Genomic DNA, 14336 nt, shown 5'->3' with positions numbered 1-14336 from the left:
CATGTGCTGCGAAAGTTAATATGTTGTACTTTTTTCTGACAGTGATTGTGACTTTGTTATTACATTTGCCAGAACAAAATGACAGCATTCTTGCTTTATCCAATATTATTTGATGATAGAGTTATTGCCTCAAGCAGAGGTATATGGGTTCATTATGCTACTGAGGATTTTACCATTGAGCATGTGGCCTGTGTTTGTTTTCTGGCAGTCAGTCTTCTGAAGGGGGAGAGAGCATCATTCTAGCCGGGGTTTAACTTTATACTTGTTAACTGCCTGAAGTTACAGGTTAGAAAAATAAAATGAGAAAAAAGAGGGAATGCTTTAAGAAGAAATCGTTCTGTGTCTATTCATTTTCTTTTAAATATCTGTTTATCTCCTTTATCCATGTGGATGTAACTCAGGTAAAATATGAAACAGCAAGAAGAGTCATTGGCTATACTTTATTAGCCTTACTATGTGACTTAGTAAATATGAAATATAAATTAGTATTAAAGATTAACCCTTTGAATTTAAGGTTATATACCTCGTGTACTGTGCCTGACACAGAAATTGATGATGTTAATGCACTTAAATACTATATATTTATCATACAATTAGAATAACAAATTGTCTTTTATCTTCATGCAGTATTTTAATTCACATTCAATGAAAACATGTTAAATTAAGAGGAAGCTTCTGGTTAGTGCATTTTAAGGCAGCTATCCATATTCATGGGCCATATACAAAATATAATTGTTTTGCCATCCCAGTGAGCTCTTGAGTATTCCAAATATTTATTTTCGATTTGTCTTCTCAGCTGGGTGATACTGGTCGATACACATGCATTGCATCAACCCCCAGTGGTGAAGCAACGTGGAGTGCTTACATTGAAGTCCAAGGTAAATTTGATAGTATTTTACCTAAAAGTGAAGCTTGAAATGTAGTTGTTTCCTTACTGGTAAAAAGATGAAGTGGATGTCTTGAAGTCTACGTAGGGGATGGATATTTTATCTACATTTATGTGCTTCTCTGTGTAAGCATCTTTCATTTCTTTCTTCTTTGTTAGAATTTGGAGTTCCAGTGCAGCCTCCAAGACCCACCGATCCAAATTTAATCCCTAGTGCCCCCTCAAAACCTGAAGTTACAGATGTCAGCCGAAATACAGTAACGTTGTCATGGCAACCAAATTTGAATTCAGGTGCAACTCCAACGTCTTATATTATAGAAGCCTTCAGGTAACGCGAAGATGGTGTTTGCTAGTTCTCTGTTTTGATTTGCCATTAAATATGCATGTTCTAACTGATGTATCTATCCATAGCCATGCATCTGGTAGCAGCTGGCAGACGGTAGCGGAGAATGTGAAAACAGAAGCATTTGCCATTAAAGGACTCAAACCTAATGCAATTTACCTTTTCCTTGTGAGGGCTGCCAATGCATATGGAATTAGTGATCCCAGCCAGATATCAGACCCAGTGAAAACACAAGGTAAGTGTTGATTCACGCAGCCTTGGGACACCTACTTATCTTTAGATGTTACACTTATACAAGTAAAATCATTTGTACTACATGCTAAGATTATATATTTAAAATATATGTGTTTTAGTTGCTCAATTAATTTTTAAATCATGGTGTCTGCAAACTTTCTTATTTTGTTGACTAAACACTCCATGACTTGACAAATAACAAAGAAATGTTCCTCGTTTTATAAAGTCACAAATTCAGTGAGCAAAAGGATTATGAGAATATTTTTATAATCAGTTTCTTGATTTTTAAATATGACTACATGTGGATGTAAAATCTTAATCACAAATCTTTTTGTGATTTAATCTTAATCACAAATCACAAAATCTTTAGTTGTATATAAAATTAAGGAAATTTTGTTTATGAGATTAATATTCATGACTTTTGGGATGAGTCTTGAACATTACAAACATAATCAAGTAATACTCTCTGGAAATCACACAAATGTAAGAGATAGTTGTTCTTAACCCCTCTGTCCAATCTTTCCAAAGCATGGAAATAATCTAGATCTGTATATTCTTTGGTCTATCTTACATTGTCCATAACGTATTAAACTTTCAAATGGAAATCATGTATGTGTTCATCAAAGCTGAGTTAAAAAAAACAGATACGAGGAAAAATGAACATGTTGAAGCTGCTTCTAAAAACATTTGAAATTGGGAATTTTTTCACTTGAACCACATTCTGGATATACTGCTTTTTATTGTCTTTCATGAATAAGAATTATTTTTAGCTTTCAGCAGATTATTATCTCCTATTCACCCTCTTGTTCCTCCTGTTATTTTAATGTTTAAGCAGTGGTAAAACTTGTATATTGAAAAAAAGGTGAATTTGAATCAACCTGTACCTTTTATTTTAATGTATTGTCATCACAGTTAAAATATACTTTATTCATATAAGATTAGTAAAGAAAGGTTACCTCTAGATGGTAGGAATTAGAAATATAAGATTCTTTTGTGACCATACAGAGGAATCATAATGTCTCTATCTTTGTGTGTTTCCAAAGCAAAAATTGAAACTTAGTTACAGTGATAGAAACAAACTGTACACAGAAGTACTAAAAGATTTTAATTACTTTTTCCAGTTTTGAGAGAGTGTCTAGCTGCCATGTTGGGCATTTTGTCTTCTCTAAAGAGTGTATAAACAACCTTTTGAGAAGGACCTTTTGTTTCAGAATTCCCAGAGAAAGCAAACCGAGCAATGGAACATGCCCATGTCTGTTTTTTGCTGTGTGAAATCAACACACCCAAATGCATATATTTGCTAGTATGAGTCACTTCACCAGTAGCTTTAATAGTCTCAGAGCCTGCCTTAAGGCAGTTTGAGGTTTTCAGTGTTATATACGCATTTGTAAAGAATGCAGAAACTAGGACAGCTGTAAAGTGAACTGAAACTTTGGTCCCCAGTACAGTGGTCTCTACCCAATAGACCTTAGTGAAAGTTTCTGATTAACTGTGATTCTGTCATATATACATATGAATGATTTTGTAAAATACATCCTCAGCTGTAAATGGGGAGTTGTTAATGCTTTATCTGTTAACTTGTTTTTTTAAAAATTTTAATCTACTTACCTTTATACATGATAGCTAGTAGAATAACCTAAATGAAATGAACCCATGTCAGCGGGAAAACTAGAAACAGTAAAACAGGCATACCGTTTTGAAATCAAAAAATTTGTTATCTCAGCTCCTCAATCTATTAGCAAGCTAGTGAGTCCTGAGCATTGATTCCCTTAACTATATAATGGGGCTAAAAATCCCTACGCCACAGGATTGGACAAGTATTAAATTAGCCAACTTCATGAATATGCAGGACTCAGATTTCTTTTCTATGTTATACCAGAAGACTTTGTCATTTGTCATTGGATTTGTATTTCTTTCACTGGACTAAAAATAAGGAAAGTTCATAAAATTTGAGAAACACAGCTCTCATGCTAAGTGAGAGAACCAGAATTAAGTAACTCGACAGACTGGAATGATGGGCTAGCGCTAACAAGATTAAAATTAATGGAGCAAATTTAAAAGTCTGGTACTTGAACTTAGGTTTTAAAACTTAGCTATAGAAGGATAGGCTGAGGATACTGGGCTTAAAAGGAGTGTGTGCATTGGGTGTGTTGGGGGCAGGGTGGGGGGGAGGCTGACTTCAGTGTTTGAAGTCAATTAGATAGAACACCTCCCAGAGCCAACCGAGTGAGTAGTTGTCAGAAAAACAAATGTAGTCTTAGCAGAATTATATGCAGAGCAAAATCTGAACTGGTGAGATCACGAATAGAGTAATGTGTTCTTTTTTGAGCACTACATTTTCAGGTAGAATTTTAAGATATTTAAAAGGAAGATGAGGATGGTTGGGGAGGCTGCACTGAAAGCTAAAATTCTTATCACTGGAAAAAAAAATCCAGAACTTCGCACAAAAAATATCCCCCCAAATAATAAAGCTAGACTAGGCCAGATATTTTTTTTCCTTAATATTTTGAGAGACTTGTGTGTGAGCAAGATAGGCTTATTCCAACTCCAGGCACCTAAATAAGACCAGCAAATGGAAGTTAACATTGAGGCAAATTTTACTGTCTAGTTTTAGATGGCTTTTGAGACACAGTGAAACTGAGCTGAGTCAGACCATAGCAGGAGCCTGGGGAAGAACCTGGGAAAATCCAGTTGACAGAAACAGAATGCGTAAGCAGTTAGGGAAAGAGCCGAGGTAGAGGGAATTCAGGAAAGACTTGTTGGAAATTGATTCACAGGAAGCGGGCAAGCTACTTGTTTTCATAATTTTTCTTTTTAGTGTTGATGGACTGATTGACTGATTTGGCCACATTAGGTCTTCTGCGTGCCACCTGGGATCTTTGGTTGTGACATTCAATCTCTTAATTGTGTCCTATGAGATCTAGGTCCCTGACCAGGGTTTGAACTCAGCCACCACACTGGGGGCACAGATTTCTTAACCACTGGACCACCGAGGAAACCCCAGCATAACTTCTTTAACTGCTTCTGCAGCATGGCTTCAGGAAAGTCTTCCCCAAGTGGAGATTCCTATGAGTAAACTGGGTCATAAGTTAGCACAGATATAGGGCATAGTTTCCTGTTCAGGAGTCAGGTAGACCCATGTCACAGTAACCCTATCCCAGGGTAATCAAAATGTGCTCTCAAATATAAGATTTGATAATGCAAGGGAGATTATAATGAGCAGCTAGCAGGTGGGGTGGGGGGATTGGAGACCAATGAAGGTGGTTGTTGCCACTGTTAATACTATTCTTTATCCACGTTCTGTCCACACAGCATTCTTGAACCCTGTCTTTTAAAGAATATGTACACAGACACAGAATGTACAGAATACGTGTGCTCTAGGTAATAAAAGACCAATTATTGTAAATAATGATATGGGACTTGAACAGTCCCATCCTCAAAGATCGTGTATAGGAAACTCCAATACTAGGGAAATGGCAGGGGTAAAATAGCATCTAAGATTTCCTTCAAGTTTGACTCTGAATGTTGGGAAGACATTTTTCATGATAATACACTTCTTTCAGGAGGAGAAGGAAAACAAGAACAATAAAGAGATCAATTAATAAATGTCTCAATATTATACTATTAAACATTACTTTCCATTTTTCTTACTTGTGAGGAATTTTCTGAAATAATGTTCTATTTCCAAGATGGTGACAGTAGGCAAGAGAATCTAGAAACTTTCATGAGAGGATTAACTAGCAAGGTTACCTCAACCAGAGAAATTAGAGATTGCCATGCAAATTATAGTAGTTACCTTTAAAAATGATTACTAACATGTTTGAAGACACTTCCTAGAAGGCAGACGATTTCCCTAAGGATGGAATCTTACATATGAGAGAGCATATTTAGAAGCTAATGTGTATAATATGTGTCTGTGTTCCATACAGTTATTCACTTTAACTCAACTAGTGTTAATAAAACACATTCTATATGTATGTCATTGTGCTAGGTATTCTAGGTTCGTAAAAATGGACCCAATCCCTACCTTCAACAAAAGGACTTTCTATGCCTTAAGAAATTCAATTCTCACAAAAACACTCCAAAGTGACTTCCACTGATACTGCCATTTGACAGATGAGGTAACTGAAAAATAGTGAGGTTACAAAATCTTCCCAGTGTTACATGGCTGTCAAGTTGCTGAGTTGCCAGTTCTGTCCATGAATGATAGATGGTAATTAAATTCTACGAGCAATGGAGACTAGTGCAGAAGGAAATATTCCTGAGATGAAAAACTTAACAATCAAGTATTTTCTATCTATAGTCTGTGGCCTGAGGACCAATATGAGCCAAACCTACTCCTAATGTTTGATAAAGGATGAGAAGCCAAAACTCAGTTTTTCTCATTTTGCTTATTTATAAATTTATGTCAGAGGCTCAGTATATATATATATAAAATCAAGGTTTTACATCAGAGTCTTGAATAGTACTCTTGATCTGTCATCTCTTTCATTTGCCTGTGTTCTCTGAACTCTATCAAAGATACTTACCAACCTCATTTTAAAAATTTTTATTGAAGTATAGTTGATTTAAAGGGTTGTGTTAGTTTCAAGTATATAGCAAGTGAACCAGTTATACAAATGCACATATCCACTCTTTTTAAAATTATTTTCCCAGATAACCGATCTTACTTTTAATATCCATGTTTTTGTTTTCTATCCAAACTCAGTTCTTTCTTTAATTATTCATAAAACTAATATTCTTGTTTCTGTTGCTTATGAGATGGAAAGTAGTCTAGAATATATGTGCCAAAATATGGTATTTGAGAAGGACAATTCTAGATATGAAAGTATTTTCTTCTCTTGTTCATGCTACTGTAAACAAAGCAAAGCATCTGTATTTAGCAAATCTCTGTAGAAACAGGCAACTTTTATCAAGTACAGACTTTTTAGTAAGTTTAGCAAAAATACTTCTTTGTTGGGAAAAAAAAATCCAACATAAATGAACACTAGTAATGGTTTTAATTGTTACTATATTCCTGGTCTCCTTTCTAAAAACATTGATTTTTTGAGATTTAAATCTCTTTATTGAACCTTTTTGACAGGGATACGATGATTAAAGTAAAGCAACCATCAGTTAAATAGATGTTAAGTACTCTTTTCTCATCAGATTTATTCTATTCTATCCTGTCCTATCCTGTTGCTGGTTTCCATACCCCCTTTTATAACCACTAACATATCTTATTTGGAAAGATATCTGGGTTTATCTTATAAGATGAGAGGTGTCTAATTTCTTTTTGTGCTTGCTTTCCACTTAGGTGTTTCCATTCTCTTCTTTACTCATCTGCTGGTCACAGATCCTGGATATCTCCTTTCTTGCATAGTTAGGATCACTACAGAAGGTTCTGTAACAAACTCAGAGTGGATTGCACTAAGCCGTTCATCCTAGGCGAGAAAGCGATCATTACATGATAGGAGGAGGCCTCAAACACTGATGTCTGCCGTTGTTATTTTTGCCACCTGCTCTGTTTTGCTTTCTGTATGCCGTCTGCTTGTTATCTCTCTCTGTATGTCCTGTCCTCCCGATTCTAATAAAAAGGTTAGGTTGTTCCTGTTTTATTCTGTAGCACAGATTGAAATTATTCTTCACAGTTGGAATGATTCTTCTTTTCTGAGATTTTCTATGAATGAAAGGACTGTTTCCCCATGCTTCTATTCAAGTCAGAACCATTGTCTAGGCTTTGACACAGTCTTCTGGGATTGTTGCAGATATTCCCCCAACCAGTCAGGGGGTGGATCACAAGCAGGTCCAGCGAGAACTGGGGAATGTTGTGCTGCATCTCCACAACCCCACCATCCTTTCCTCCTCTTCAATCGAAGTGCACTGGACAGTGAGTCATTGTTGCTGTTGTAATATTTGATCTCAGTTTTAATAAGCAGATGACTTTTCGGAGATCATTGTATGAAAAATATGCAAAAATATATTGTTCCTTACTTCCCCACCAATGATAATTTTATAATATAAACATTGTTTGTTGGGGTAGCTGAGAAATGGTTTTAAACAGAGAAAAATGTCATCTTGCTTGTATTTTATATTATGCAGTAATGAACTGGGTTGGAAAGATCCCCAGGAGAAGGGCATGGCAACCCACTCCAGTATTCTTGCCTGGAGAATCCCATGCACAGAAGAGCCTGGCGGGCTATGGTCTGTGGGGTAGAAAAGAGTCAGACACGACTGAGTGACTAAGCATACATACAATGAACTTTACCCGTCTCAAAGGAAACAAGCTATGTATTCCTAATACTCTTCAAAAGAATGTATATAACTTACAGAATTATTAACATATGAACATTTTTAACTGAGAACTATTTCTAAATAGCATTCAGTAGTCTTTTAAAATTAGAAAATGGAAAACACATGTTGTTTCCTCATCCCCTTGACACTCTGACTTATCTCTAGCTGTCTACCAGAGAACTGCCATGGTGCGGCACATTTTTACATGAAGCATAGAAATTCATAGCTAATATTATACATTAAGCTGGATAAGTGGACAGATTACAAAGGATAGTGATTTGTTTTTCATATTCTACCTCATATAGACTAGAAAACTGTGAGATGAAGCCAGATAGAATTTGTTTGCCTCTTGTCACATTAATTTTCATGATTTTCTAAAAAGTCAATGGAAGGAATGAGTGATTGCATTTTATTTGTCACTGTAATAGGTGGACCAGCAGTCTCAGTATATTCAAGGATACAAAGTTCTTTACCGCCCGTCTGGAGCCAACCATGGTGAATCCGAGTGGTTAGTTTTTGAAGTGAGGACCCCAACCAAAAATAGTGTGGTTATCCCTGATCTCAAAAAAGGAGTCAACTATGAAATTAAGGCTCGTCCTTTTTTTAATGAATTTCAAGGAGCAGATAGTGAAATTAAATTTGCCAAAACCCTAGAAGAAGGCAAGTATAATGAAATGTGTGATGACTATGCATTGCAGTACTTTCATTAGGCTTTTATTAATGTAATTGAAAAATTTTAATGGTAATAGTGACATTATTAACTGTCTTGGTAGTGAGCATTATATTTTGTTAATAGATGTTATTTAATTAGAACTACTAAAAACTAAAGTCTGTAATACTTGACTTGCTTTAATAGCGGCCTATATAAAAATGTGCAAATGTGAACATTGTATTACTTAGTGACATATCTTGGATATATCTAATTATTCAGAACTAAAATTCACATTTAAAGATGTAATTATCCTCAATTTGCTTGCCTTTCTGTTAATTTTTTCATTCGTTTATCAAATGTTATTTTGAGTGAGGATTTGTAAATAAAGTGAGTAATGTCTTGGTTTGCCCAGGACCTTCTGGGATTAACATTTTATGGTTCATATCCCTAGAAACCCCTCAGCTCTACACAAACCAGTATGTCTAGCCACCATGTAACTGGAAATTAAAATTAGTATTTACATAAACGTTACAAGTTACATGTCACAGGTATAATCTTTAAAAATAACAAGAATTGTTCCTAAATTGTTCCTTTGATTACAGTAAATTATAATACAGTTAATGTCATGGATGGTTAGCATTTATACTTTTGAACATTTTAGGGAGACAGTGGCACTTGGATAGCAGAGAGAGGAATTCCCCTGGAATGTTTTGTGGAAATAGCTAATCTATATAACTTTGGTTATAGAAAATTCACAGTAACAATAAGTTAGCAGTATCGAGGAAAAATTTAAACAGTTTGGGACTAATCAGACTTGGAGGAGACACATCCTTAAACATATATATATATATATATATATATATATATATATAGACATAAACTTTGTTCTGTTTAATGGTTTAAATGCCTGCTTTCAATGTTTTTTAATATGCTTATTTATAAACTTGCTCTTTAAAACAATTTAATAGCACCCAGTGCCCCACCTCAAAGTGTAACTGTATCAAAGAATGATGGAAATGGAACTGCAATTCTTGTTAGTTGGCAGCCACCTCCTGAAGATACTCAAAATGGAATGGTCCAAGAGTATAAGGTAAATACATGTATAGTAAAAAAGCAAGCTTGGTTATATTGTTCATGGATATTTGGCGCCATCTGCTGGTGAGCATAGCAACATAAATTTTGTTTTTTAATACTTGTCCGTTGAGTCAATAATTGTGAAATACTTTTTTCTTAAGCCATTTGAAAAAATAATAATTTAAAAGAGAGCATTTACCTGCTCACAGTATATATAGGTGCTCACACAAACAACACATGTAAAGACTAGTCAAAATTTATTCCCCCACCCCCCAAATGCAGCTTAAATGCATTTGCAGAATTAGTTTGCCCCATGGAATTGTATCAGATATGGTTTCTTTGTTTCAACACATTTGGAATTTTGTAACATTGGAGGTAAGTTGGTAAAATTATTTCAATGTGCCTGAAATTTTTTTAATAAATTTGTTTTCATCTTTCCGCATCTCTAAACAAAATTTTATGTCTCAGAGGAAATTCAATTTTAAATTTCTATATATGTTTGAATGAAATTTTTTAAACATACGATATATTGGAAGTAATTTAATTCAGTGATTCTAAATAATTATTTTTACCTGTGAAGTTAATCATCTCTAATCATTGAATTTAGAAAGGCTTACCTAGATTATTTTCAAGCAAATATATTAAGCATGCCAAGGTAGAATAAAATTAAGTTAGGGACATGATATTTATCCTATTAATGAATAAGCATTAGAGCACAGTCTTAATGAGCTATGTTAAATGAGTAAATGATAGATTGAATTATGGAAATCACACAAGAAAGTAAATTTTTCTTGTATTTTTTCAGTATGTATGTAAGCACATTACATACTAGAAGACTTTTTAACTGCAAGACGTGTATTTCTATAGACAGTGCTTTATATGTCCATGATACCTCAGTATTTTTCTAGTGACCAGTTAAATTATATTTACTGAATTGTCTCATAAATGTGAAAACTTACCTGTTTCTATTGATATGAAATTGATGGTAAGAAAGTAAATACACACTTACCTTCTACAGGTAATTGCATGCTAATATCAGAATTACTTATGGAATCATTTTACAAATATAGGTGCGTGGCCACCATTCTGAAAGATTCTGATTCAGCATCTGTAATAAGGCCCTTGTTTATATACTTTGGTAGATCTTTCCAGGTGATGTTGATATGCATTTTGGGTAAGGCCCAAATAAAGACCGTAAATATACTTCTGAGTACCAAAATAATTTGTACGATGACCAAATATACTGAGCTTAATTTTAGGTATAACATTTCATTTTAAAATGACTTTTAAAAACAAACTAAAAACCTCTTTATGAATTTGTGTATAATTTAAAGGGGTGACTTTTTTTAAGGTATTTAAAATACTGTTATAAACGCATTGTGTGTTTGAAATTAAATCTTCTACTGTAATTGAGTCATTAATAGGTAAGAATCTCTACACTTTGAACTTTCTCATGAGTTTCAAGATTATTTCAATACTGGGATGCTATGGTTCAGTCTGGAAAAATAAACTGTTATAGAGATTTTTAAGCATATAGAATAAGGCGATATCTCAGCTCTCAAGCAAAATTGTGTTAATGTAGGCATTTTCCCCTAAGAGTCAAAACTCATTTCTCTCCTAAAGAAATGAGAAAGGGTGGATTTCACTTAACTTCATGGTCAATTTAAAATAATAAAATGCCTTTCACAACCTGATTGACTGGTACAAAATCAGTTTGTGGCTTTGGTTCAGCTGTGTAATGTAATTGGGGGGAAAAAATCACAAAGGACTCTTTATTTTCAAATGATCAGACCCTGGTATAGAGTCTGACCATTTGTTGGTATTATGCATTGAAACAATATTAAAATAATATTAACTTTCAAAGCAAAAAAGATTTTTGCCCATGTGAAAGAGGACACTGACATTCTTAGATTCATTTTAAATCCCATTTCCTATTACAGTTTAAACAATAGGCTACTTGAAAATAATCCCACATCTTGCTGGAGGACATCATAAAGAATACAGAGCGTGTTTTACTACTGTGTGGATCATTTTCTTATAGAAATTGAGTCCAGACACTGTCATGCATCATGTCCAAGATCTACAACATTGCAAAAGATCACTCTAATAATTCAGTAATCCTTTAGAGAAATTTAAATTAAGGATTATAGCGTAGCTCGGAGATCTTAATTTCCTACAAATAATTTCCTACCACAAATATCATCAAAGTTAATGAGAGATACAATAATTTTCTTATTAGAATATTTTTCTTTCAAATCAAATATGTATTGTTATTAGGATCTTGTATTTTATCAAAAACTAATTAATATTACCATAAATACAAGATCAGAGTGCTATTTTTCTTTCATGGATAATAGTTCAACATACCATCGATAGAAAAATCTTAGGATGACCCTTACCCTTTATGTTCAGTTATATTTATTTTTTAGGTCTTGGTGGTCTGGAACACATATTTCCGGAAAAGACTTCTATAATAGGTCCTGGATCCATCTCTTTATTTATTATGAACTTTTTATATTGTATTGGGGTGTAGCCAGTTAACAATGTTGTGATAGCTTCAGGTGAACAGTCAAGGGACTCAGTCACACATACACATGTATCCATTCTCCTCCAACACGCCCCCTGCCATCCAGGCTCCCACATAACATTGAGCAGAGTTCCATGTGCTAAATATGTCCTTGTTTTCTTTTTAAAAACCATGCTTATGCCGAGATAGTTTAGATTGCTCAGAAACTCTCTCTCTTTTTAAATCAACTGCTTCTTGTTTTGACATAAAAAGTGATGGTGCTGTAACAGCGTCAGGTAATTTTATCCCTGAGAACTGTTGAAATAAAGTATTAGAAACACAGTTTCCCACTCATTTTTGTTTTGTGATATCTGGTATTATGCCCAGTCCATAGTAGAAATGAAAACACTGAATGATGATAGGTAAGTTACTGTTCTTTATCTGGATGTATACAAGTTTTTGCAAGTTCGTTTTATCTTTTTCTGGCATATAATACCTAGGTGTATTTTTTAAAAAAGCAAATCCTGTTGATAAGAACCAGGTTCTTTGTAGAATCGCCTGGTATAATCTTCTGTAGAAACATTTGTAGAATCACTTGATATAATTCTTTAAGAGTATATAAGAAAGTTCAAAGAGGTTTTTAACATACTACTAACACTAGGTTTGACAGGAAGCATCTTCTCAGAACTAGATCTAGGGGAAAATGACTTTTGAAACTTCCTATATTAGGTTCATGATAGATCTGAACTCTGTCTAGGTCTAAAACCACAATACTATGTTGATCTTTATATTCACTTACATAACTGTTGTGCTCTTCTTACAGGTCTGGTGTCTGGGCAATGAAACGCGATACCATATAAACAAGACAGTAGATGGTTCCACCTTTTCTGTGGTCATTCCCTCACTGGTTCCTGGGATCCGATATAGTGTAGAGGTGGCAGCCAGCACGGGCGCCGGGTCGGGGGTGAAGAGTGAGCCACAGTTCATCCAGTTAGGTGAGTGCCAGTGCAGACCTGGTTGGAAAGACTTATCACTGTACCCAGTGTCCTCCTTTTCTTTTTGGTACGTAGTGGAGGCAGCCAGTGCAAGTTGCACAGACTATGGAATGTGCCGATAGAATTACAAAAATAATATTGTTAGCTTTATTTTATCTGTCTATAATATCACAACTAAATTTAAACTTATCCAAACAAACATTTTAAATGGTATTTTGAGCAAAAGGCTGTAAATGTTCAGTGTCATCCTTTTTCTGTCCTATTGAATTTTTTCCCATCTGTCAACAAATACTATTAACTGAGCACCAGTGAGACCTCCTCAACTTTCCTGCTGTCTCCATGCTATAGAATCTGTCTGCCATGCAGGAGACCCAGGTTCAGTCCCTGGGTAGGGAAGATTCCCCTGGAGAAGGAAATGGCAACCCGCTCCAGTGTTCTTGCTTGGAGAATCCCTTGCACAGAGGAGCCTGACAGTCCATGGGGCTGCAAAAGAGTAGGACAGGATTTAGCAACTAAACAACAAAGGATGCCTCAGTGAACAGGAAAGATGTGGTTAAAAAAAAATTTCTATGTAAAACTTAAACTAAGTGTTTGAAGTTTAGAGCAATATGCAATTTATATTTACCATTTTTGTCTATTTAAAATGATATTGCATGTGATAACAAAAGATAGACTGAGATGTTAAAGAGCATTGAAATATGGCATATGCTAGTTACTTAAAAAGTTAAAAGTACAATGTGCTTCAAAACTGGTTAGAGGAATAAAAAATGTGGAGAACACTTAGTTGCCATACTTCATTATAGAGACATACACGTACAATTCAAATTATCAAATGGTTACCAGTCAAATCTAAAAGAAACAACAACAAAAAAACAGCAACAAAATTGTAAATGGAAGGAGAAGAGAAAAGATGTTAAGAGATGTTAAGAGATGATAGTGAAATTTCATGATACTGAGAAGCATATAGTCAACTTTGTTCCTTCCAGGTCAGAAGTTAAGCATTAGTAGTATTTTATGCCAGTTGCTAAATTATGAAAAAGAATCAGATACATGAGTCTTCGTATATCACAAAGAAGTACATAGTATTGTTTCTTGTTGGTAATATTGATGACATCTTAGAAATTATCTCAGAACAAAATTAAGAAACATTCTACTTTTAATAAACTTTGTTGGCATACATAAGGAACTTTATATCCAATTTGGAAACTGTTGTTGATGTTCCACTGTCAAGATAATACTAGCTACTGTACCAGATACACTTGCAGAATTTCTGTAAAGTAACACAGAGTCCACCTGAAGTCCAGTGATTGTAGACGTGGAGAATCTCAGGCTGATGTGGCTTCCAAGGTTGACCCTGGGCCAGCAGAAAGGAA

At 34.6% G+C, this 14336-nt stretch overlaps 1 protein-coding gene across 1 annotated transcript in view; it reads left to right on the top strand.

Moving 5' to 3' along the window:
• ROBO1 (roundabout guidance receptor 1) overlaps positions 1–14336 on the top strand; it is a 448749-nt gene that overhangs the window by 375864 nt on the left and 58549 nt on the right. Inside the window, exons 11-17 of the mRNA XM_052649948.1 lie at positions 797–878; positions 1046–1214; positions 1298–1464; positions 7211–7332; positions 8165–8396; positions 9357–9478; positions 12792–12963. Coding sequence (XP_052505908.1) covers positions 797–878; positions 1046–1214; positions 1298–1464; positions 7211–7332; positions 8165–8396; positions 9357–9478; positions 12792–12963 — 1066 coding nt within the window. The remainder of the gene's footprint in view (positions 1–796; positions 879–1045; positions 1215–1297; positions 1465–7210; positions 7333–8164; positions 8397–9356; positions 9479–12791; positions 12964–14336) is intronic.

Source organism: Budorcas taxicolor, chromosome 1 (genome assembly GCF_023091745.1).
Source record: "Budorcas taxicolor isolate Tak-1 chromosome 1, Takin1.1, whole genome shotgun sequence".
Taxonomy (NCBI): domain Eukaryota; kingdom Metazoa; phylum Chordata; class Mammalia; order Artiodactyla; family Bovidae; genus Budorcas; species Budorcas taxicolor.
The sequence above is the reverse complement of the archived record's forward strand: the minus strand, read 5'-3'. Positions and strand labels throughout refer to the sequence as shown.